The sequence below is a fragment of the Rana temporaria genome, chromosome 3, assembly GCF_905171775.1.
Source record: "Rana temporaria chromosome 3, aRanTem1.1, whole genome shotgun sequence".
In the NCBI taxonomy this organism is placed as follows: domain Eukaryota; kingdom Metazoa; phylum Chordata; class Amphibia; order Anura; family Ranidae; genus Rana; species Rana temporaria.
In genome coordinates, this window is record NC_053491.1 from 298,017,902 (window position 1) to 298,043,488 (window position 25,587).

The window sequence follows — 25,587 nt, forward strand, 5'->3', positions numbered from 1 at the left end:
CCTATTGACTACAAGAAGGGGGCGATGTGTGTCAATCCACAAAGGAGGCATGTTCCTTTTTTAATGTTTCTTCCATGTCAGCAATAGAACAAATGTTTAAATTGTGTTGACAAAGTATAGTTCTTTTTAATTTTCTCTTTTTGTATTAAAAACGTTGTATCGCATATTGTTATAGATGCAGCGAGCACATAAATCTGCTTTGCATTGCATAGTGCTCGAGTTTTGCCAGCAATGATGTAGATGTCAGCTCCCTTCTTTTTGTGGTTTCACTTCCTGTTTGAATGACACGCAGCGGCTCTGTTAAAAGCTCAGCCGTCTCTTACAGTCATTTAGAGACCCATGACTAAGTCACGTGTCGAGTGACGTAACGCGTGGGGGAGGAGCCTATGTGACGGGATTACGATCCTAGTGAGGAGACCATCACACTGAGCGGCAACTTGATTCGGAGCCTGTGTTAATCGGTGGATTTGTGAGTTCATACACCGTCGGTGTAGTCCCTTGTCCACCGTCCTTGTCATACAATATTGTACTATGAGGCTTGTCCTCTCCTTTTTCTCTTTCCTACATATTGGAGTATTTCTGACTGGATCTTTGGGAAGGTCGTTTTCTGTCTAATGAGAAGCAGTGAGGAGGAGATGTCAGCTGATCATCTACAGGGCTGTATATGGGTGTATTCCCATTAACCCATTATGAACTCGCTTTTATATCTCATTAGATAGAGTGTATTTGTTCATAAGTGTTGTTGTTTCCTAGTAACATTATTCACTGTTTTTTGATCAATACTATCACATTTACTGTATTCACTTAGCACTAGTTAATATTAGCGCCATCTCCTATTCATTTCATATCATTTTGGTTTTGTTCACCTATTGGTTACGCAGCTTTTATTATTTGACATTTTTTGCTGGGTTTTTCTTACTTTGGTTTTTTATATGGTAGCGCAGTAGTACCACTCCTTTTACATAATAAAACTATCCCCTATTTTGTAAACGCTATAAATTTTGCGCAAACCAATCGATAAACGCTTATTGCGATTTTTTTTACCAAAAATATGTAGAATAATACGTATCTGCCTAAACTGAGGAAAAAATATGTTTTATATAGGTTTTTGGGGGATATTTATTACAGCAAAAAGTAAACATTGCATTTTTTTCAAAATTGTCGCTCTATTTTTGTTTATAGCACAAAAAATAAAAGACAGAGGTGATCAAATACCACCAAAAGAAAGCTCTATTTGTGGGGGAAAAAAACGCCAATTTTGTTTGGGAGTGACGTCGGACGACCGTGCAATTGTCTGTTAAAGCGACGCAGTGCCGAATCGGAAAACCTGGCTTGGGCATTTAGCTGCCTAAAGGTCCGGGGCTTAACCGGTTAAACAACTTTTTGGTTGCTTTCGCAGTATGCTTCAGGTCATTGTCCATCTGCACTGTGAAGCGCCGTCCAATGAGTTCTTAAGCATTTGGCTGAATATGAGCAGATAATATTGCCCGAAACACTTCAGAATTCATCCTGCTTTTGTCAGCAGTCACATCATCAATAGATACAAGAGAACCAGTTCCATTGGCAGCCATACATGTCCACGCCATGACACTAACACCACCATTCTTCACTGATGAGGTGGTATGCTTTGGATCATGAGCAGTTGCTTTCCTTCTCCATACTCTTCTGTTCCCATCACTCTGGTACAAGTTGATCTTGGTCTCATCTGTCCATAGGATGTTGTTCCAGAACTGTGAAGGCTTTTTTAGATGTTTGGCAAACGCTAATCTTGCCTTCCTGTTTGAGGCTCACCAATGGTTTACATCTTGTGGTGAACCCTCTGTATTCACTCTGGTGAAGTCTTCTCGTGATTGACACGCATACCTCCTGGAGAGTGTTCTCGATCTGGCCAACTGTTGATGGGTATTTTCTTCACCAGGGAAAGAATTCTTTTGTCATCCACCACAGTTGTTTTCCATGGTCCTCCGGGTCTTTTGGTGTTGCTGAGCTCGCCGGTGTGTTCTTTCTTTTTAAGGATGTTCCAAACAGTTGATTTGACCACACCTAATGTTTTTGCTATCGCTCTGATGGGTTTTTTTTTCAGCCCAATGATGGCTTGCTTCACTGATAGTGACAGCTTTTTGGATCTCATATTGAGAGTTGACAGCAACAGATACCAAATGCAAATAGCACACTTGAAATTAACTCTGCTCCTTGTAAACGGGATAATGAGGGAATGGGATAATGAGGGAACAACATGGCCATGGAACAGCTGAGCAGCCAATTGTCCCATTACTTTTGGTCCCTTAAAAAGTGGGAGGCACATATACAAACAGTTGTAATTCCTACATCGTTCACCTGATTTGGATGTAAATACCCTCAAATTAAAGCTGGAAGTCTGCAGTTACAGCACATTTTGTTTGTTTCATTTCAAATCCATTGTGGTGGTGTATAGAGCCAAAAAGATTAGAATTGTGTTGATGTCCCAATATTTATGGACCTGACTGTACACTGCGATTCTGTACTTGCCAAATATGCTGCAGAAATCTCCCTCCACCAAGTCTGGCTGCATCCATTTTAACTGTGGGCAGCTGAAGTTTCTGCCTTTTCACTTCCTGGATTTACACAGAGGCACACCGCCAGCTCTGCAGCTCTCATTGGCCCTCTTAAGACTCATTCCCCATCCCTTCCTGGCAGACTCTCACAAAAGTGAAAGAGTTGTGCATGATGTCATAAGCCTAGGCTTTTTACCAGACAAGAAACATGAAGTGGGATGTATAAGGTATTTACTGGCAGAAAAAAAAAGTTTTACTATCCAAAGTTAAAACAAGGCAAAAAATTTAATGGATGGAAAGTTCAAAAAAATGACTGAAGTACCGCTTTAAGTTAAATGTCCATATATAAAATAAAAGAATAACAAACACTATGTAAGCATCACTTGGGCTCCCTTGCGTGAGCTTTATTTTGCACAGTGCAGTTTTTCCATTAGGTTTTCCCCTGTTATCTACCACTCTGAATAGGATGATGCCAAGCTCCAGGATACTGATGCAAAGCTCTTAACTTGATTTCAGGTGAGTGCATAGAATGGTGAAGGGATAGCACAACCAAGGAGCACTGTGTAACACTTTGGATTTTCAAGGCTATGATTATATGCCGTTTTATCTTCTCTCTGGTGAATATTTTGGCATAGCACACTGTCACAGTGGATTTTTGGAACCTAGTAGAGCTGCACGATTTTGGCTAAAATGAGCATCACGATTTTGCTTAGAATAAAGATCATGTTTCTCACGACATAACAGCATCTTTCACATTATACCAAAAAATTGGGCCAACTACGTTTTTTTTTTATTATTCATTAAAATTTATATTTTTAAAAATTGCGTTTGAAAGACCGCTGCTCAAATATGGTGCAACATAAAATATTGCAACAACCACCATTTTATTCACCGTCGTCTCTGCTTAAAACATAAAAAAAAATGATATCATATTTGGGTGTTCCAAGTAATTTTATAGCAGAAAATAATGATTTTTACTTGTAAGCAACAAATGTCAGAAAAGAATTGGCCTTTAAATGGCTAAACTTCCCTCATTTACAGTAGGTGCACGCGATAGTGTGTCAATCTCGCTCCCTTTCTCGGCGAGATTGAGCACCTACGAGCCCCATCGCGGGAGCCAGCGCCGAGCTGGCTTGCCGCGATAGAGACAAAGCCGTCATAGAAGCGACGGGAGATCCGACTTGGATTCCCGCCAATTCTACACGTGTGCGGCGTTTGTTATGAATCCTGAGGGGGAAGTCCCCGCCGGATTTTAAATAAAAATCCGGCATGGGTTCCCCCCTCAGGAGCATACCAGGCCCTTAGGTCTGTTATGGGTTGTAAGGAGAGCCCCCCCTACGCCGAAAAAACGGAGTAGAGGGTCCCCCTACAATCCATACCAGACCCGTATCCAAAGCACGCTACCCGGCCGGCCAGGAAAGGAGTGGGGACGAGCGAGCGCCCCCCCCCCCCCCCTCTTGAGCCGTACCGGGCTGCATGCCCTCAACATGGGGGGGTTGGGTGCTCTGGGGCAGGGGGGCGCACTGCGGCCCCCCCACCTCAGAGCACCCTGTCCCCATGTTGATGAGGACAGGGCCCCTTCCCGACAACCCTGGCCGTTGGTTGTCGGGGTATGCGGGCGGGAGGCTTATCGGAATCTGGGAGCCCCCTTTAATAAGGGGGCCCCCAGATACCGGCCCCCAACCCTAAGTGAATGGATATGGGGTACATCGTACCCCTAACCATTCACCTGTAGGAAAAATGTCAAAGTTAATAAACACACCACACAAGGGTTTTTAAAATAATTTATTTTTCTGCTCCGGAGGCTCCCCCTGTCTTCTTTATTAGCTCTTCTACCAGGGGGAGCTTCTTCTTTGACGTCTTCGGGTGGGTGGGGGCCGCCGTCTGGTTCTCTTCCACCGCCGGGGGGGGGGGGTCGCTTTTAAAAAAGCCCCCACCCCCGGCGGGTTTCCTCCGGCGTCTACGGCGGGGGGGCTTCTTCTTCCGTTATCCCGACGGGTCTTCTCCGCTATCCGGGGGGTCTTCTCAACTCTCCGGGGGTCTCCTATGTTCGCCGCTCTCCGCTGTTGACTCGGCGCACCCCGGTTCTTCCTCCAGCTGTCCGGTGCCTTCTCCTTCAGCGCTGAACGGCTATCTTCTTCTTCCGTGCTGTGACGTATTCTTCTTCTTCCGTGCTGTGACGTATTATTCTTCCGGGCTGTGACGTCATCTTCTTCACTTCTCCAGATGTTGACACGCCGGCTCTTCTCGCTGAAATGGCAGGTGCGCTGCTTTCATCGGACCTATATAGGCCTCACAGTCCCATCATGATATGTACCTACCCATGTGATACCTACCCACATTTTAGAGTCGAGCAGCATTTTGTTTTTTCACTGGTTACACATTAATTTTCACGGTTGGCCAGCGCTTTAGTTCACCTACTTTTCCGTTGCTACCAAAAAAAAAATTGAGTATCAGTATAGGGTACAGCGTTGCATAGTCTAGGGCACACGTTCATGCAGGGTCTCGAAAGATGTTAGATGACCATAACATTTTGAGAGATTTCTTCATCCACTTCGAATGACGGCTAGGCTGCTTTTACAAGCAGAGGGATGGGACGTACCACCACCCACCTCCTTCCATGATTTTCTCAGGCTCTCCTGTCCCAACAGGGAACCTGAGAATGCAGCAGATGGTGCCACCAGCTGACCATAAAGTTGATCAGAAACCAGAACAGCTCCAATCATCTCTATGGCCTGGGAAACTGGTAGCTAAGAGCATTTCATGACTTTGGTTACGCCGCTTATAAACAGCAGATGCTTTAACGGTGGAGGAGAGATCTAGAGTAATAGACCCCACATAAAAAAAAAAAAAAAAAAAAAAGTACCTGTCACTACCCATTGCTATTAGGGGATATTTACATTCCTCGTGATAACAAAAACGATAAAAAATTTTTTTTTTATAAAAAAGTAAAAATAAAATAAGAAAGCAATACATATCTAAACAGCAATTGCACCATGCATGTGATGTATCACCGCGGACATCAGATCGAGGGCAGTAGATTTCCTCTGTAAAGGCTTTTAAAAACGTATGCAATTTGTCGTAGCTGCATGGGCATGGACAATTTTAAAGCATGTCGCATTTGGCATCTATGTACTCTGCAAAATATCATTATATTTTACCAAACATTAAGTCAATATAGAGTATTTTTTTTTTTTTTAAATAAATTGCGTTTGGGGGTTCAAAGTAATTTTCTAGCCAAAAAATTAAATGGATTGCAAACAAAAAGAATGTCAGTTTGGTCTTCAAATAGTTAGAGAGTTGGTGATGTGTGGCATAAGCTTCTAATGCTGGGCATAAAAATGCCAGGACAGTTCAAAACCGAGTATGACGATACCACATGTGTGAGACGTTGTGGCAGTCTAGCCAAGTACAGGACCCCGAAAACCAATCACCGCCTTCAGGCCAAGGGTGTAAAAACTGTCGATTTCACTCACTACCTATCACAGTTTGGGAAGCCATGAAATGCCAAGATGGCACAAACACAAATCACCCCCCCCCCCCCCCAATGACCAATTTTTGGAAAGTATATACCCTAAGCTATTTGCTGAGAGGCATGTTGAGTCCATGGAATATTTTGTGTTCTGGGGATACACACGTGTGAGACTTTGCAGTCTACAGTTCATAATCCCATTGCATACGTCCCTGAAATAAGCTCTAAAGGTATTGGGTGCTGTAGCAACAATCAGCTGGATACTGAAACCAATGCGATATGTTGATATACGACAGCACACCAAGGATCATCAATTTCAATCACATGCTCGACGAAGGGGACATGCGTGGCTCAGAAACGTTGCACTACACAGTTTTGTGATGTGATAGTTTCTTTGAATAAAAAAACTTTAGCACACCAAGGATCATCAATTTCGTCCTAACGAATATCTACATATTTTTGTCAGTCTAGCCACGCACAGGACCCTCGAAAACCAATCACCACCTTCAGGCTAAGGCCGTAAATTGTTGATTTCACTTCTCACTACCAATCACAGTTTCAGAGGCCATGAAATGCCAAGATAGCGCTAAACCCCCTCAAATGACCCCTTTTCGGAAAGTAGACACCTCAAGCTATTTGCTGAGAGGCATATTGAATATTTTGCAGATCTCGCTTTTTGTCACAAAGTTTTGAAAACCTAATAAAGAAAATAATAAGTTTTCCTTTTCTTTTTTTCATTTTCCAAAATAAATGAGATCTGCAAAATACTCACCATGCCTCTTGGTAAATACCTTGGGGTGTCTTTCCGAAAAGGGGTCATTTGGGGGGTGTTTGTGCTATCTCGGCATTTCATGGCCTCCGAAACTGATAGGTAGCGAGGAGGGAAATCAGCATTTTATGCCCTTAAATGCCTGAAGGTGGCAACTGTTTTTTCGGGGTCCTGTACGCAGCTAGACTGTCAAAAAGTCTCACACGTACTCAGAAAAAGCAGCAGAATGTATGTTGGGGTGTAATTTCACATATACCCATGGCATGTTTGAGCAATATATCATTTATGTGACAACTCTGTAAATTAAACAATAAATAAAAATTGTGACAAAAAAATGAAATATTCAAACGGGCTCAACATGCCTCTCGGGAAATAGCTTGAGGTGTCTACTTTCCAGAAAGGTAATTTGGAAGGGTTTTGTAGCGGCTATAACAAACCACTAAATATACTCTTCTTTAAAACAAAATTACCCAAGACATGTGGCTGAATAAATGTACGCCAACAATTTAGTTTATTGGATTTTTTTGTAAATCTTGAGGGAGCGAGCAGGAGAGTCAGGACGCCCACTAACACACAGCCTCTTTTATCTGCAACGCAGAGAGCGTCCTGACACTTCACACCAAGGAGAAAGCCTTGCATTACTGTGTGGAGTTACAGACAGAAGAACAGGAAGTGAGGATTTCTCAGAAGAAATAAGGACATTTAAAAGCAAAATTGAAGGATGAGGTAAGTGAAGGAGGACTGCACTAAGGTAAAGGAAGATATTTTAGGGGAAATGTTTTTTACCTTTACAACCCCTTTAATTTGGGTACAGTGTTGCATTACCGTGCAATTACCAGATAAAGCAGCACAGTGCTAAATTGCAAAAAGTGCTCTGGTCATGAAGGGGGTTAAAACCTTTCTAAGGCAGACGACGTTAAAATTGGTATTCTTCGTGGTTGGCATATCCATTTTTTAAATTACAGGATTTTTTTTTATTTAAAGATTTGAAGAGTTATACAATATCCAAGGGCTGGTAATTTGAGTGTCAGACAGGCTTTTATAGTCTTCTGATGCTTGAAGTTATACATAAGGATGAGCACCAGCGTGTTCGCACAGTCCACGTGCAGTGCCCACCAGGAAGTCGGCACCGCGCTGCGCTAATCACAGGCAGGGAGACATTTCACGATCTCTGCAGCCGAGCATCGGGACAATGTCTCCCTGCCTGTGATTAGCACAGCGAGGTGCCAACTTCCTGGTGGGCTCTGCACGTGGACTGTGCGAACACGCCGGAGCTCAGCCTTACACATAAGCGGAGCTGAGAAAAGATGACAAATCACAATTTTTTGTGTTTATTCCTACTGTAGGTGGCAGTATAACCCAAAGGTTTAAGGCTGCCTGTGTTGCATCAAAGGATGAAAAAGCAATTCCCTTTAACTATAAAACCAATTAATAAAAGGGAGCCAAATATCACTGGATACCCAGTTATTTACAATATTTGTAATACATTACACAGAGGGTTGCGTTACCTGTTCACTGATGCCTGTTCCTCCATACACACAGACTACTCTCAGTCCAAGCGGCTTGGAGAATTTCTTGCATTCTTTTGTTATTTGCAAAGCAAGCTCTCTTGTTGGAGTCATTATAACAGCTGAAAATATGAAAGCAATTTTGCATTAAGAAGAAAGAAATTGAACACCTGTAGTAATTTTCAGTTATATATCAGACAGGAGGCTCATATCTTATGCATTAACTTTCTTTATTTAATGCCCATAGCAGACACTTTAAAACTTTTCTATAAACTTTTAATGTAAAAATTTTTCAGTCAGTAAGACTACGACTCCCAGCAGTCCTTGTAATCCGTAGCCACGCCCAGGTCGGTGACCTCTATATAACAGACTGCCCGACTAAGATCCTCCTCTTTCTTTCTGCTCATAGCAAAAGATAAGTACTCACGGCAAATTTTCTTATATATTTTATTATTATAAGTGTATTTACTTCAGTATATATATATATATTTAGATTGTACTTAATCGTCTGATTAGTGTTAATAGGTAGTCACTTCTTAGCTGTTAGTGATGTATTTATATATGTTTATAATGGTGCTGTATTACTCATAACAGGTATATATGTAATCATATTAGGTATATAGGTTACCTATTTCATTTTGTACCAAACGTTTTTCCCCTTTTTTATTTCACTGACCTGTACCTTTGCCCAGTTTTTCCCCTGGGCTGCTGTACAGTACCTGTACCGCCGAGCGCCGCTCTTTTTAAAGTATTTTTTCCCTCTTTTCCCCTCAGAGGTGCTGGTGCGTCTGTTTACCTCACAGAGGCACATATTCTCCTTCCCTCCCCGTCTTTCCCGCGCGCGGGGGGGGGAGAGATTCGTCTCCCCCTCCTTCTCTCCTCAGACAAGCTTGTATGCTCTCTCAGAGCTGGAGGAGGGAGGGGCGACCAATCAGAGGAGAGTCACAGGACATGTGACTCTCTCTCTGCTCAGGCAGGTGGTGTAGGCTTTCTCCTCACGCTGCAAAGTCAGTCCCTGCACTGAAGGCAGTGAGGAGAGAGCCTGGTATTGTAATTTAACCCCTGCCTGCCTTAGCAAGAATTATTTTCTCTTTGCCTTACTTTAAGCAACACTACCCATATTGCCTTACTGTTTGTATCTATAGCCTAATTTTAAGAGCTATCCTTACTAAATATATAGCTATACAGAGCGGCAGCATGTCTGACCTCCCTGCCCCTACGGATCCTATGGAGGATAACACCAATAGGGACACAGCCCCAGCCCTGAATGCTGCCCAGATTCAGGAGCTAATTAATAAATCCATCCTGGCTGCCCTGTCCTCTGCTGCCTCCTCCAGGGTATATATACCCATGGCCCCACAGTTACCGACGCCGCAAGGCGACGAACCACCGCCCAAAAAAGGCAAAGCCTCTCAGAAGAGGAAGCACACCCTGGCAGTGATTGACTCCCCGGCAGGGGAAGGAAATAATATGCCTCAGGTAAACCCTAACACGGCTTACCAACCCCAGCATCAGACGCACTCAAATAGACCCCTGGACCCCAGGGAGTTACAATTTAAAGGGACTAAGGCCGCAAGAAGGGCCAAACCGGACTCATACATTGACTCTCCACAAGAGGATTCTGATGACCCCTTAGAGGGATCGGATGAGTCAGAGCCGGATTCATATGAGGACGATGCTGGGGAGACGGCGCTCACTACAGCTGCCAACCCTGCCACGCAGGGAGATATTCTCCTAGACTCCCTAGGAGAACCGTTCTTTGATCCAAACGCTATTAGTCACCCGCGTTCTGGAGAATGGACCCCTCTACCAGAGGTGAACCAATACATAGAATTATGGGCTAGAAAATCCCTTGACGGGGTTAGTCGCAACAAACTTAGGGCTGAATGCCCTAGACCCCTTATACCCAATAAAGTGGTGGCTACCCCTGAGATAGACCCCATTTTAACCAAATATCTAATGAAATCTGGCAAATTCCAGAGAAAAGGGGTAGAACGATCATTCCGATCCATTCAAGATCGTGTTCTAGACATGATGGGGCCCCTGACCAAGATCCTCAATCTTTCGGAACAGGCGGCAGCATCCGGGCAACCGGTCGACCTACAACAGCTGAGAGGCTGGGCGCAAAGAGCAATATGCCTGGCTGGCACTGCCAATACGGCATGCTCGATTGAAAGACGCCGATCTATACTGATGCGTCTGGACCCCCAGTTAGCCCACCTGGCGGAGTCAGAACCCGGACCGTCTGCGGACGGCATGTTATTTGGAGACTCTTTATTGAAAGACGTCAATAAATTTGTGGGCCTTTTTACGAGCCTGGACAAGGCTCAAAATTCCTTGAGGAAAGCTGGGACCCCCAAGGTTTTTAACAGGGCCGGCAGAAACAGAGGCTGATCTGCCGGCCGTGCCCCTTCCTACAGGCCACAAAATAGAGCCCCAGTACAATACCAGTACCCGCAGGCTCAATCCTACGCCGCTCCAGTGGCACAACCTGCCCCCTTCTTTCCACCACGAGGCAGACCATGGCGAGGACGAGGGGGACGAGGTTACCCACGATCCCGACCTCCCACCGGTGAGTATGATGCACACACCACTCAGTCACATTCCTGTGGGGGGACGTCTCAGGTATTTTATCCACGCCTGGTCTGCGATTACGGCAGACGCGTGGATATTACACACTGTAGCGGGGTTCACTGTGGACATCGTAACATCTCCTCCACTCAATGTTATACCGCCACCCATCCGCTTCGCAAACCAGAACGTTGCTCTAATAGACAACGAACTGCGAGATTTACTGGCCAAACAGGCTATCATAGAAGTAGACCATTGCTCCCCAGGGTTCATCAGCAATATATTTTTAGTGCACAAGAAAGACGGCGGTTATCGCCCAGTGATCAACCTCAGGGAGTTGAACCAATATGTCGTATACCGACATTTCAAAATGGAAGGTATACACTTCCTCCGAGACCTCCTACACCCAGGGGACTGGCTCGTGAAAGTAGATTTGAAAGATGCCTACCTTACGGTCCCCATACACCCAGAATCACAACACCTCCTACGGTTCCTATGGAGGGGCAAGATGTGGCAATTCACTTGCCTTCCATTCGGACTATCGTCCGCCCCATGGTGTTTCACCAAACTGCTGAAACCGGTGGTGGCGGCACTGAGGAGCAGGGGGGTTCGTCTGGTCATCTACTTAGACGACATCCTCATTCTAGCCTTCTCAGAGACCCAGGCCCATCTTCACATGTCATGGACTGTGTCATTGTTACAACAACTGGGTTTCATTGTCAACCAGGACAAATCAATATTGATTCCTGCTCAGCAGATGGAATTTTTGGGTTTTACGGTGGACACCATCCAATCTACCCTCAGCCTCCCCAGCCCCAAACTCGCTCTGATCCGCAAGGAGATCCGGACTACACTGCGGAAGGGTTGCCTATCCCTCCGCACGCTAGCGCGTCTTGTGGGCCTCTTAGCAGCTTCCATCCAAGCTATTTTCCCGGCCCCATTACACTACAGAGCCCTCCAGAGGCTCAAAATCATGCACCTGAGACAAGGTCTCAGGTACACCGACGAGGTTCCCCTATGTCGGGACACGATCGAGGAGTTGAAATGGTGGCTTCGCCATGCCGTAGAATGGAACGGCAGGACCATCTTCAATCCCTACCCGGATGTGGTCATAGAATCGGACGCCAGCCGCAGGGGCTGGGGCGCCAGATGCGGCAGGGCATCCACCGGAGGGACTTGGTCAGTAGAGGAAACCAAGCTCCATATCAACGCCCTAGAACTCCTGGCAGCTCTATTCGCTCTCAGGAGTTTTATGCCTCGTACCTCTACGTGTTGTATTCTATTCCGCATGGACAACGTGGCGGCGGTCCAGTACGTCAACCGCCTGGGGGGTACCAAATCCAAGGTCTTAGCGACCATCGCGAAAGACTTCTGGCACTATTGCTTAGCCCACAATATAACCCCTGTCGCGGAATACATTCCGGGCGTGTCCAACTCAGTGGCCGACTGGAATTCTCGGTACTTGCGAGATTCCAGCGACTGGCAGTTGGATCGTTCAGTATTTCTCCATCTACAACAGATCTGGGGTCCACTATACATAGACCTGTTCACCTCACGCCTCAATCATCAGCTGCCCCGCTTCTTCAGCTGGAGGCCGGACCCAGAGGCCTATGCGGTCGACGCGCTGCACCAACCTTGGCCGGAGGGCACCCATTACGCATTCCCTCCCTTCCAGTTGATCCCCAGACTCCTCATTCGGATTGCCACCCTGGAGGCAACTGTGGTGTTGATCACACCGTGGTGGCCGACCCAACCGTGGTTTCCCCTCCTGTTGGGGATGACCGCGGATCGTCCCAGGCTCCTGCCTCACTTTCCCCACCTTCTCACCAATCCGAACGGGGAACTACACCCCCTAATTTTAGAAGACAACCTACCACTCTTGGCGTGGCTGGTTTCGGGATCGCGGACGCTGACAACGTCCTTTCACAGTCAGCTCAGGACCTCCTCGCCCTGGCCTGGGCCCCCGGGACTCGATCGGCATATCGATCAGCGTGGGGGCTCTGGGTGCGTTGGTGTGATCGACGGCAGGTCGATCCTGTACGAGCCCCTGTATCTTTAGTGGTGAATTATTTGGCAGATTCCTTTGAATCTGGCAAATCGTTCAGCTCCATAAATGTTTACCGGTCAGCTATTTCGGCATACCACTGCCCTGTGGATTCCCTACCGATCGGCAAACACCCGTTAGTCTGTCGACTCATGAGAGGCATAAGATTCCAACGTCCCCCACGGCCTAGATACCAAGCAACCTGGGATGTTTCCAAGGTGCTGGATATGTTCGCCAGGTGGGAGGATAATTCGGATCTTCCTTTAAGACTCCTTTCCATTAAACTGACAGTCCTCCTCTGCCTAGTGTCCATTAAAAGGGTATCCGATGTTAAGGCCTTGGATATCTCTAGACGACAATTTTCACCGCAAGGAGTTAAGTTTTCTGTAGTGCGCAGGACTAAGACCGGTATTCAATCGGTCTTCTACCCGTTTTTTCCTGCTCATCCACTCCTCTGCGTGGTTCGCTGCCTACAGGCATATGAACTACAGACCGCTAGCTTGCGTTCCCCGGGTTTGTCACAACTCCTGGTGTCTTATGTCAAGCCACACTTTCCAGTATCGTCGGCCACGCTGGCACGCTGGGTACGTATGGCCATGGACATGGCTGGTATTGATGTGTCCCTCTTCGGAGCCCACTCCGCCAGAGGGGCCATGGCCACCAAAGTAGTCACGTCAGGGGGCTCCCTCTCCGATCTTCTAGTGGCGGCAGATTGGTCTTCAGAGACTACCTTCCGTCATTTTTACTTTAGACCGCAAGAGCATGTATCCATGGCAGTTTTACCCTAATATTGTATGTGCAATGTATTCTGTCAGGATATGCATATTATGTCTGCAGGATTAGATGTTAAGCTTTAAACTTGCATAAGATATGAGCCTCCTGTCTGATATATAAATCTAGATTTTCCTAGCTTGTGACGGAAAATATAAGTTATATGAAGACAGGAGGCGAGTATCTTCCCTCCCGTCCCACCCTATTATGTATATCTCTGATTTCTTCACAGGTTACTGAATATCGTACCTGGGTAATACTCCGGATTGGGATACTTGAAAGTTCTACTGTCTTCTTACCCCTGTTGGGACGGAACGCCTATTGAACCCTCGTTGGGTTAAAATTTCTCCGAGACCCCCGTTGGGACTCGACGAACGACTCTGATCCAAGTTATGGATTCCTCGGACCCCGGCCGGACGGATACAGTTCAAGACGACGACATCCGACGGGCAAGATCTTCGCAGCAAGAAAGAGGAGGATCTTAGTCGGGCAGTCTGTTATATAGAGGTCACCGACCTGGGCGTGGCTACGGATTACAAGGACTGCTGGGAGTCGTAGTCTTACTGACTGAAAATTTTTTACATTAAAAGTTTATAGAAAAGTTTTAAAGTGTCTGCTATGGGCATTAAATAAAGAAAGTTAATGCATAAGATACTCGCCTCCTGTCTTCATATAACTTATATTTTCCGTCACAAGCTAGGAAAATCTAGATTTATATATCAGACAGGAGGCTCGTATCTTATGCATTATCTTTCTTTAATAATGCCCACAGCAGAAATACAACTTTAAGCGAATTTAACAAGAAAAAAATATTTTTAGAACAAAACTACAAGTCCCAGCAGCCCTCTGAATAGGACTTCCAATCACGAGGCAGGTCTGTAGGTATATAAAGGGCTGTCACTTTGAACTCCTCCTCTTTCTTTCTGCTCACAGCAAGAAATCAGATAAGTAACATAGATACAATATATTTTCAATTGTTTTCATAATCTTTTATAGTGGTGCTGGGGATTTAATTCTACTGTGGGGGTTTTTCCCCCTCCCTGGCACCCCTGCAGGTTTCCCACCTGCATTTCTCTTACTTTATTTTATTTTTATTTTATTTCTATTTTTATTTTATTTAACTTTGATGTAATTTTATCATTGTCTGTACTGGTCGATACCGCGCCATTCAGCTCTGGGTCCCGGTCGACGCGCACCTCGGTACCGGTGCGCTTTGGCTGGTCCGTTTTGCCTCACCTCACTCGTAGGACGGCGCCATCTTTTTGCTTTGGCGCCATCCTATCTTCTCCCTCCCTTCTCCGCGCGCTTTCTCCTCAAGAGCGGCGCATCCCTAAGGGGTGTGACGTTCGCATCACAGCTCGACCAATCATGCGGAGGCCCGTAGTATCGCGAGACTACGCCCTCAAGCTCCGGACCTAACCGCTCCTGCACCGCTACGCCAGTGTGTCGGCGAGCTGTGTGCTGAGCGGAGCCCTCTTCTCAGGTCTATTTCTGTTTGCTGGGAATTTAATTCCCTACCCGTTTTTCGTTAGCCCTCGTTTTAGCAGTCTGGCTGTCTCTCAGAGAACCTAACCTTCTCTCCTGCAGCCGGATTGTGTTCGCTGGGGAATTTATTCCCTACTCGTTTTTTCCTTAACCCCTTGTACTTTGCAGTCTGGCTGTTTATCAGGAGATCTCTCCTGCAGCCGGATTGCTGTGCTATTATTACTCAGATTGTACTCTTCAGTGAGGGAGACATTATTAGTCTTGAGTAACAAGAATATCTTCCTTATCTACTCTCACTATCATAACCTGCTTTTAGTAGCTTATCATGGCTGATGAGAGGAACTCCGGGTCACCAAACATCCCGGCTGGGGGAGAACCTTCTCTTAACAACCCCATATTCCTGACCGCTGCCCAAATTCAGGAATTAATAAATCAGTCTGTACAAGCAGCAATGGCTTCAGCCCCCATAGCGCATCAACCTGCGTCTGTCATGCCTGGTCCCTCAGGCTGCGGTGAACCGCCCATAAAAAAGGGCAAAGCGTCTCAGAAACGCAAAAATATCACCACAATACTCGACTCCCCGGCAGGGGAAGTAAATAATTTGCCTCAGGCGGCACCCCCCCCCCCCCCCGGTCTGCCGACCCACTACCTTCCCAGACTCCCACCGACCCCTGAGCCTCGGGGAGCAGCAATTGCAGAGGCAACGGTCCGCTAGACGGTCCAAGCCGGATTCCTACGTGGATGCATCAGACTCATCCGCGGAATCCGAGGCGTTAGACGCCTATGAGTCTGAAGATGAAGACGGGGAATACGAGGGTAGTGGGCATATGGCGCTCCCTGAGGACGCCACCCCTGTAACCCAGGGTGAAACGATCCTAGATGCTCGTGGAGAGCCTTTCTTTGACCCAGAAGGGATATCTCACCCCCGTTCTGGAGACTGGGCACCTCTCCCAGAGGTCGCCCAATACATACAATACTGGGCCCGCAGGTCCGTGGACAAGGCCAATCGGAATAAATTAAGGGCAGAATGCCCTCGGCCCTGTATTCCAAAAAAGGCAGTAGTTACCCCCGAAGTGGATCCTGTTCTCCTTAGGTACCTTACTAAACACGGGAAGTACTCTAAAAAAGGAATCGAAAGATCCTTTCGGTCCATCCAGGATCGAATTCTCGATCTGTTTGGCCCGGTTACAAAAATTTTAAATATAGCCGAACAGGCTTCACCTGCGGATAATCCCGTTGACCTGGACCAGCTCAGAGGCTGGGCCCAGAGAACAGTATGCCTCTTGGGGTGTGCAAACACTATCTGCTCCACAGAGCGTCGCCGCTCTATTTTAATGAGGCTAGACCATCAACTGTCACATCTAGCGGAGTCTGAACCCGGCCCTGCGGCCGAGGGGATGTTATTTGGCGATACACTTATCAAGGACATAAACAAGATGGTTGGTCTGTATACTAGTCTTGATAAGGCCCAGACCTCCCTAAGAAAATCGGGGACTCCTAGAATTTTTTCCAAGGCCGGCAGAAACAGGGGCCGCTCTGCCGGCCGTTATTCCGCTAACAGGCCATACTACAGAGCTCCCGCTCAGTACAGCCAGGCTCCTCAACCATACCCAGTTCCGGTGGCACAGCCAGCACGGTTCTTTCCACCCCGCGGACGCCCCTGGAGGGGACGTGGAGGGAGAGGCTATCCCCGCTCCCGCCCTACTACCGGTGAGTACAATACACCCGAATTCTTCTCACACTCTTATAGGGGGAAGGCTGAGACATTTTATCCACACCTGGTCTGCGATTACGGCAGACGCCTGGATACTCAACACAGTAGCGGGATATCGGATAGAGCTATACTCCCTACCAGACATGGATATGGTTCCTTATCCCATTTGGTTCTCAAACCTGAACTCGACACTCATAGACCAGGAGCTACAAGCCCTTCTGACCAAACAGGCTGTGGTGGAGGTGGACCCTCTCTCCCCGGGGTTCCTCAGCAACCTTTTCCTTATTCAGGAAAAAGGACGGCGGTTATCGCCCCGTTATAAACCTAAGAACCCTCAACCAACATGTCGTTTACCGACATTTCAAAATGGAGGGGATCCACTGCCTTCGGGATCTCTTACGTCCCGGGGACTGGTTAGTAAAGGTGGATTTGAAGGACGCCTACCTTACGGTCCCTATTCATCCTACCTCCCAACACTTCCTACGCTTCCTTTGGAGAGACAGAATGTGGCAATTTACTTGCCTTCCCTTCGGTCTCTCGTCCGCCCCATGGTGTTTCACCAAGTTACTGAAGCCGGTAGTGGCGGTGTTACGGAGCAGAGGAGTAAGATTGATCATCTACCTGGACGACCTACTCATCATGGCTCGATCCAGTCACCAGGCAAACGAACATGCCTCCTGGACAGTCAAATTGCTCCAGGAGCTGGGGTTCGTCATAAATCACGAGAAGTCTATCCTGGTTCCATCCCAGGAGTTGGAATTCTTGGGATTCTTGGTGGACACCAAACGCACTGTCCTCCGCTTACCCAAGACCAAATTGGCTACCATTCCGCAAAGAGATTTGGACCGCGTTGCACAAACGAGTGTCCTTACGCGGTTTGGCACGTTTAGTAGGACTCTTATCGGCCTCAATCCAGGCCATCTTTCCAGCACCTCTCCACTACCGAGCCCTTCAGAGGCTCAAGGCTCTTCATCTACGCCGGGGACTTCGCTATGCAGACGAAGTACCTCTAGATGCGGAAGCAGTGGAGGAACTACATTGGTGGTTACGTCATGCCGTCGAATGGAACGGCAAAACCATTTTCCGTTCCAATCCGGATTATATCATCGAGTCGGACGCGAGCCGTCACGGCTGGGGTGCTCGGTGCGGACTCTCGTCCACAGAGGAGTCTCTGCTCCACATCAATACCTTGGAACTCCTGGCGGCTTTCTTTGCCATCAGGAGTCTTCTTCCGAACATGTCCAACTGCTGTGTGTTATTGCGCATGGACAATGTAACCGCAGTCCAATACGTCAACCGCTTGGGGGGCTCCAGATCCAGAGCCCTAGCGGATCTAGCAAAAGTCTTTTGGCACTTCTGCCTGGAACGCAACATCGTTCCCGTAGCAGAATATATCCCAGGCGCCTCAAACTTGATAGCGGATTGGAATTCTCGCTACCTTACCGATTCCAGCGATTGGCGACTGGACCGATCGGTATTCCTCTCCCTGGTCCGCCTGTGGGGTCCATTCTCTATGGACCTGTTCGCCTCCCGCCTCAATCATCAGCTCCCTCACTTTTACAGCTGGAGGCCGGATCCGGAGGCCCAGGCGATAGATGCCCTTCGTCAGACCTGGCCACAAGGGACGCATTACACGTTCCCTCCCTTCTCGATGATCCTCAGGGTTCTCCTACACATTGCGAACCTGAGAGCTTCGGTCGTGCTGATCACTCCGTGGTGGCCGACACAGCCGTGGTTTCCCCTCTTTCTGGGGATGACGGTGGACTTCCCCAGGCTACTTCCTCACTTCCCTCATCTCCTATCCAACCCGAGCGGGGATCTCCATCCCCCTGATTGTGGATCACAACCTACATCTCCTCGCATGGTTGGTCTCGGGGTGCCGGACGCGGATAGCGACCTTTCACGAACAGCTAGGGACCTCATCGCCCTGGCCTGGGCCCCCGGGACTAGATCGGCATACCGATCAGCCTGGCGAATCTGGGTGCGTTGGTGTGATCAACGACAGATTAATCCCGTTCAGGAGCCTATATCGGTAGTAGTCAACTACCTGGCGGACTCTTTTGTATCCGGGAAATCCTATAGCTCCATTAACATATATCGCTCTGCAATTTCAGCTTACCACTCTCCAGTAGATTCTCTTCCCGTTGGTAAACACCCATTGGTGTGCCGCCTATTACGAGGCATTAAATTCAACCGCCCCCCACGTCCAAAGTATCAGAACACTTGGGACGTAGCTAAGGTGTTAACCATGTTCTCGGAATGGGCAGACAATGACGCTCTCCCGCTAAAGTTACTGTCTTTTAAGCTCACAGTTCTCTTATGCCTAATTTCCATCAAGCGTGTTTCTGACGTTAAGGCCTTAGATATCTCCAGGCGTCAATTTTCACCAGAGGGAGTTAAATTCTCAGTCGTTCGTAGGACAAAAACGGGAATCCAATCGGTTTTCTATCCGTTTTTTCCCACACATCCACGCTTATGCGTTGTTCGCCGTTTACAAGCGTATGAGTCTCAGACAGCTTTGCTGCGATCATCGCAATTCTCCCAACTCCTCATCTCCCACGTTCGCCCTCATCACCCAGTTTCTGCAGCTACGTTAGCCAGGTGGGTAAGGTCCACCATGGACATGGCAGGGATTGACGTTTCCCTGTTCGGTGCCCATTCCTCCAGGGGTGCGATGGCTACCAAGGTAGTCACCTCTGGAGGCTCGCTGTCGGATCTACTGATGGCGGCAGACTGGTCTTCCGAGACCACCTTCCGCCAATTCTACTTTAGACCGGAGGAACACATATCTATGTCGGTTCTGTGATTTTATTATGTGATAAATTTGTAATGTGTTATTATTTATACACATACTCATATATAGCTTTGAACTTGCATAAGATATGAGCCTCCTGTCTGATATATAATTCGAGATTTTCCTAGATTGTGACGGAAAATATTAGTTATATGAAGACAGGAGGCGATTATCTTCCCGCCCGACCCAACCCTGTCATGGTTATTTTCTTTTGTTCCAGGTTATTGAAGAACGCATCTCGCAAACCAGAGGCTGAAAGTTTTTCCGGAGTTATCTTCATTGTTATTCCCCGTTGGGATGTCTACCTGTTCGGCCCACTGGGTCCGGTTCATCGGTGGTCGGAAGAATAGTCCAAGCTGAGTTCCAGTTCCAGGTTCAGGCTAGTTCGCTCCAAGAAAGAGGAGGAGTTCAAAGTGACAGCCCTTTATATACCTACAGACCTGCCTCGTGATTGGCAGTCCTATCAAGAGGGCTGCTGGGACTTGTAGTTTTGTTCTAAAAATATTTTTTTCTTGTTAAATTCACTAAAAGTTGTATTTCTGCTGTGGGCATTATTAAAGAAAGATAATGCATAAGATAATCGCCTCCTGTCTTCATATAACTAATATTTTCCGTCACAAGCTAGGAAAATCTCGAATTAAATACATGCCTAATTAGCCATAAATCATATAAATCCATTTTATATTGCAATTTCTTTGCAAAACCAGCTATTACCTTATAAGCAGAGTTCTACACTAAAAAAACATTTTACTATAAAGGGCCAGTTGATCGTAGTCCAGCGTCACGAACGCGCTCTTCCTTTGCTCTGTCTCCTCAGCTCTTTATTGGATAGATCGATAGCAGCGTGAGCCAATGGCTGCGCTGCTGTCAATCAACTCAAATGACACGAGGGCCGGGGGGTGGGGCCCGAGTCCTGTAGTCGTTGGCTATGGACGCCGGATACAGGACTCAGGAGCGTGCCCGCAAGGTAACACCCTTGGGGGTTATCAGAAGCGGGGAGGAGCCGAGACGGCTGCCGAGGGACCCCAGAAGACGCTGTTCAGGGCCACTCTGTGCAAAACGAGATGCACAGTGGAGGCAAGTATGAAATGTAATTTGTTTTTTATAAGAAACTATTCAGAACCTTTATTGTCACTTTAAAGTCAGCAACTACAAACACTGTAGCTGCAGACTTAATAAGGACACTTACCTGTCCAGTAGGGGTGTTGAAAATGATCGCCGTATCGATGCATCAAGATTATGCCCTGGACGATTCTGCATCGATGCGGTAGCCTGTGTTAATCGATTATGCATGACGTCATCCCGGCTCCTCCCCCTCCCCCGCACAGCAGTGAATTTTTGCACCGATCGGCTCAGGCTGGCTGAGCCTGGTGCCGTGTTTCCCCGTCAAGCCTCAGTATGCTGTAATGCTGCCCCCACCCAGGCTCTCCCCCTCCTGAGGATATGGACAGTGACCCCTCTCATCTCCCTGATTGGCGGGCACGGAGCTGCGAGACAGATCACTGGCTGTCCGTGGGAGTGACTGAACAATCAGTGTTGCCGAAGTCCCTGGAGATCCTGGACTGTGGGGGGGATGCAATGCAGTGTTTCCAGCCTCTCATTATCGCTGTAACAATTTCAGAAAGACTGATTTATCCCATCAGTAGGACAGGAGAAATCAGTCTGTACATTCAGGGGCCAGAAGCTGCAGCCGAGCTGAGTGTCTGACACTCGTCTTACACAGCCCAGCAAACTAGTTTACTCCCCCCTCCCTAATGAACGGAGCGAAGCATTGCATACAGCGGCCCCTCCTCCTCCTCTGTGTCTGCCCAGCCCGCCCACTCTCCTATCTCCGTGTACAGCTGTGAAGGAGGGAGAGAGAGAGAGGAGGGGGGGGTGCGCGGGAGATATGAAGAACAACATAGTCGGCAGCTACACATTCCAAGCTGTGAACTTCCAGCCTCGTCCCTGAATGAGTGAGCACTGCATTTTTCATTGTACATACATAACTGAACTGTCCCTTTCTCTCCTCTATCTGTCTCCCTCTCCTGCTATCCTTCCAAGATCCAGCTAGCACTCATATTGATCGTTTTTTTTTGTTAGTTTGGGCTTTACACTGAAAAAAAAAAAAAAAAATCCCCCATCTACACATTCCAGGTGGATGGGGGAATCCGACAGTGAACCATTGGGCAAACAACCATGGTTGCTATTGACAGCGCTGGTCTCTGTCTCCATGGCAGCAGCAGTGCATCAGAACCCAATGCTGGCTACTTGGCGCATCATGTCCGCGGCCTCTGACCGTCTCCTGCGCCATGTCCGCGGCCTCTGACCGTCTCCTGCGCCATGTCCGCGGCCTCTGACCGTCTCCTGCGCCATGTCCGCGGCCTCTGACCGTCTCCTGCGCCATGTCCGCGGCCTCTGACCGTCTCCTGCGCCATGTCCGCGGCCTCTGACCGTCTCCTGCGCCATGTCCGCGGCCTCTGACCGTCTCCTGCGCCATGTCCGCGGCCTCTGACCGTCTCCTGCGCCATGTCCGCGGCCTCTGACCGTCTCCTGCGCCATGTCCGCGGCCTCTGACCGTCTCCTGCGCCATGTCCGCGGCCTCTGACCGTCTCCTGCGCCATGTCCGCGGCCTCTGACCGTCTCCTGCGCCATGTCCGCGGCCTCTGACCGTCTCCTGCGCCATGTCCGCGGCCTCTGACCGTCTCCTGCGCCATGTCCGCGGCCTCTGACCGTCTCCTGCGCCATGTCCGCGGCCTCTGACCGTCTCCTGCGCCATGTCCGCGGTCTCTGACCGTCTCCTGCGCCATGTCCGCGGTCTCTGACCGTCTCCTGCGCCATGTCCGCGGTCTCTGACCATCTCCTGTATCATCATTTTTTTTTAAGGACTAGATAAAATAAAAAAATTGAGTTCTCGGAGTTCTCCCAACTGCTTGCATTTTTTTAATGAAAACCGCACGCAGTAATCTTGATGCATCGTGATGCATCGCGGAATCGAATCGAATCGTGGCCTTGATAATTGTAATCGCATCGAATCGTGAGACCGGTGAAGATGCGCAGCCCTACTGTCCAGGGAGCCCATATCACACCCCCCTCCACCATTGTAACTAAGGGAAACTGGCAGTGGAGCCTTCAGGCTTCGCAGCCTGTTACCTACCGTGCACAGGTCACAGAAGGTGGGAAGCGGGTGGTGTTGGGGAAGGAGGGGCAGAGCCAGAAGAGAAAATTATGTACCTCGCCATGGCGACGCTGGGAAAAAAGTTCACCTGTTTACTAAAAAAAAAAAATTAAAAAAATATAATGTATATCCAAAAACTAGGGGTGGTCTTTAGTTTAACCGCTTGACCCCCTTCCTAACCAGATCAATTTTCAGCTTTCGGTGCTCTCACAATTTGAATGACAATTACTCAGTCATACAACATTGTACCCGTCTGAAATTTGTCCTTTTTTTCCACACAAATACAGCTTTCTTTTGGTGGTATTTGATCACCTCTGCGGTTTTTATTTTTTGCGCTATAAAAGAAAAAAGACTGAAAATTCTGTAAAAATAAAAAAAAATTCTAGTTTCTGTCATATTATCAGGTTATTTCTCACACACAGCATATGCATACCACAAATTACACCCCAAAACACATTCTGCTATTCCTCCCGAGTATGGCGATAACACATGTGTGAGACTTTTACACAGCGCGGCCACATAAAGAGGCCCAACATGCAGGGAGCACCATCAGGCGTTCTGGAACACCCAGGCCAATTCTGACATTTCTCTCCTACATGTGAAAATCATCATTTATTTGCTAAAAAATTACATAGAAACCCAAAACATTATATATGCTTTTTTTTTCAAAGACCCTAGAGAATACAATGGCGGTTGTTGCAACTTTTTATCTTGCACGGTATTTTCGCAGCAATTTTCCCCATAGGCGACGTATTGCAAGGTATTGGAGTATTGGGGGTATTGCACAGTATGGGGGGGTATTGCACAGTATGGGGGGTATTGCACAGTATTGCGCAGGGAGGGATGGCTGTATCTGTGACTGCAATTGTCACAGATCCAGCCCACAGTGCTGCTGCTGCCACCCGCCATCATTTGACGGATCGATCTCATGGTAAACGGACGCTATTAGCGGCAATTTACCGCGATCCATGATGCGCCGGGTCTTCTAGACCCGGCGCTCAGGGATGATTCCGGGAGCGCGCGCGAGAGGAGGATTCTGGGAGGACGTCCCAGGGACGTCCTCCCAGAACAACCCCACCGCGCTGTAGACTTATTTTCTCTATAGCGCGGTGGGAAAGTGGTTAAGAACAAGTAGTAAAGTTTGGTGGAACCGCACTTTAAAAACAACAAAAGGCTTTTCAGGGGAGCAGCAGTGCCAGTTGCAATTGTGAATGAGCCCTTAGTTGCATTTTACAGCGGCACTTTTAGTGCTCGGTCACACGTAAATCTGGGGGTATTTAAACCCTGCAGTTGAGTCACGGTTTTACTGTCCCCAATCTCTGCCCCCCTTTATCTGCTGAGGCAGCAGCAAAATGTGTACACATCTTACAGCAGGAATTAAGCCCCCTGTTGCTTTTGGAGGGTGGTACTGCCTGCCGATCGTGACCCATGCCCCAAAAAAATGGGGCCACTGCAATTCCCCCGCAACTGCATGCTTCTACAGGGTCCAAGTGGTTAAAGCAGGTGGCGAGAGCAACACAACGCTGCCTGCTTTAACCCCTTGTTTACTGTACTGCACAAGGTTGCAGGGCACTTGCGGAGTGGCCTTATTCACTTGAATGGGTTGTGTTTGGCATGTGCTACACCCACCAACCATGACAGGGCGTAGAACTGCTATGGCTGAGACGTGTAAACCCTTGGCCACTGTCTTAACTACAGGGTTTTACCACCCCCCAAACTGCAAATGTAAATGAATCCTTAATGTTCTGAACCCCCTATAAAAGGCAGCTGTCACACCGATGTGCTGCAGTTTAGCTGTACTGCAACTTCATACACAGGAATTCTCTGGGTCTAAACATCACTATATTATAACCAGGGCTGTGGAGTCGGAGTCGAGGAGTCGGAGTCGGGGGAAATTTTGGGTACCTGGAGTCGGCAAACAATGCACCGACACCGACTCCTACTAAATTTAGAATGGAATAAAAAAAAAAAAGCAAGTTTAAATGTCCCAATTCACAAAAAGTTATAATTAATGACTTCTCTACTGTAAGAATAAAGACCAATGCATGCAGTGCCTCATGTAACCGCAAAACGAACACGTTAAGTGACCGTGAAGAAGCATGATTTTCATGTGCTTCACTATATGGCACGCAACGCACAATTAGGAGCTGCAATACTTATACTTTCCATAGTGTTGTGTTCTGCTGTTACAGGGAACGCATGTTAGAGAACCGGTAAGTGTCCAAATAAAACAATTCCAACAGGAGTTTTATAAAGCACTAAAAGAAGTTGAAAAGTATGATCGCTCATCAAAACTTACTGTTGAAGAAGCCATCCTTGTTTATCCAGAGATCGTTAGTGATGTGGCCAGAATAGTTACTGCAATGCCACCCACCCAAGTCAGTGTCGAAAGATTATTTTCAGCCCTAAAAATAATAAAGTCTGACTTAAGAGCCTCTATGAAAGAGGATCTGGCAGAGGCAATTCTCTTCCTTAGAACTCTACATTGAGTTGATTTGCATTTGCCAAGCCTATAACTACATTTCAAGATTAATATAAACCATTTCTAGGTTTTACAGATTTTATTTTTGGTTCATTATAGATAAGCTTTGTTTTTGTTCTAAAACAACCAAATAATGTGGTTTGTATTTTTGAACTGGTAAAGATCCTGTTCTTGATGTTTATGCCTGCTGCTACTATCCAGCCACTTGATTGATTAATAAAAAAAAATTAATAAAACTTTGTTTTCATTGTGTTTGTCTTTTGCTTAAACTGTGCAATACAGTAGA

The 25,587-nt window shown here is 47.4% G+C and overlaps 2 protein-coding genes across 2 annotated transcripts in view; one reads left to right on the forward strand and one right to left on the reverse strand.

Annotated features, from left to right (window-relative positions):
- Positions 1 to 25,587, reverse strand: part of DDX46 (DEAD-box helicase 46) — a 327,918-nt gene that overhangs the window by 138,865 nt on the left and 163,466 nt on the right. The window contains 1 exon segment of the mRNA XM_040344766.1: positions 8,284 to 8,405. Within this exon segment, the coding sequence (XP_040200700.1) occupies positions 8,284 to 8,405 (122 nt within the window).
- LOC120932415 lies at positions 9,727 to 14,265 on the forward strand. The gene is made up of 2 exons (XM_040344768.1): positions 9,727 to 10,855; positions 13,902 to 14,265. Exon 1 carries the CDS (start codon positions 9,754 to 9,756, stop codon positions 10,675 to 10,677), a length of 924 nt encoding a protein of 307 aa, XP_040200702.1. The 5' UTR covers positions 9,727 to 9,753; the 3' UTR covers positions 10,678 to 10,855; positions 13,902 to 14,265.

Coding starts and splice junctions, on each gene's coding strand:
- LOC120932415 (XM_040344768.1), top strand. CDS start 9,754: ATGCCTCAGGTAAACCCTAACACGGCTTACCAACCCCAGCATCAGACG.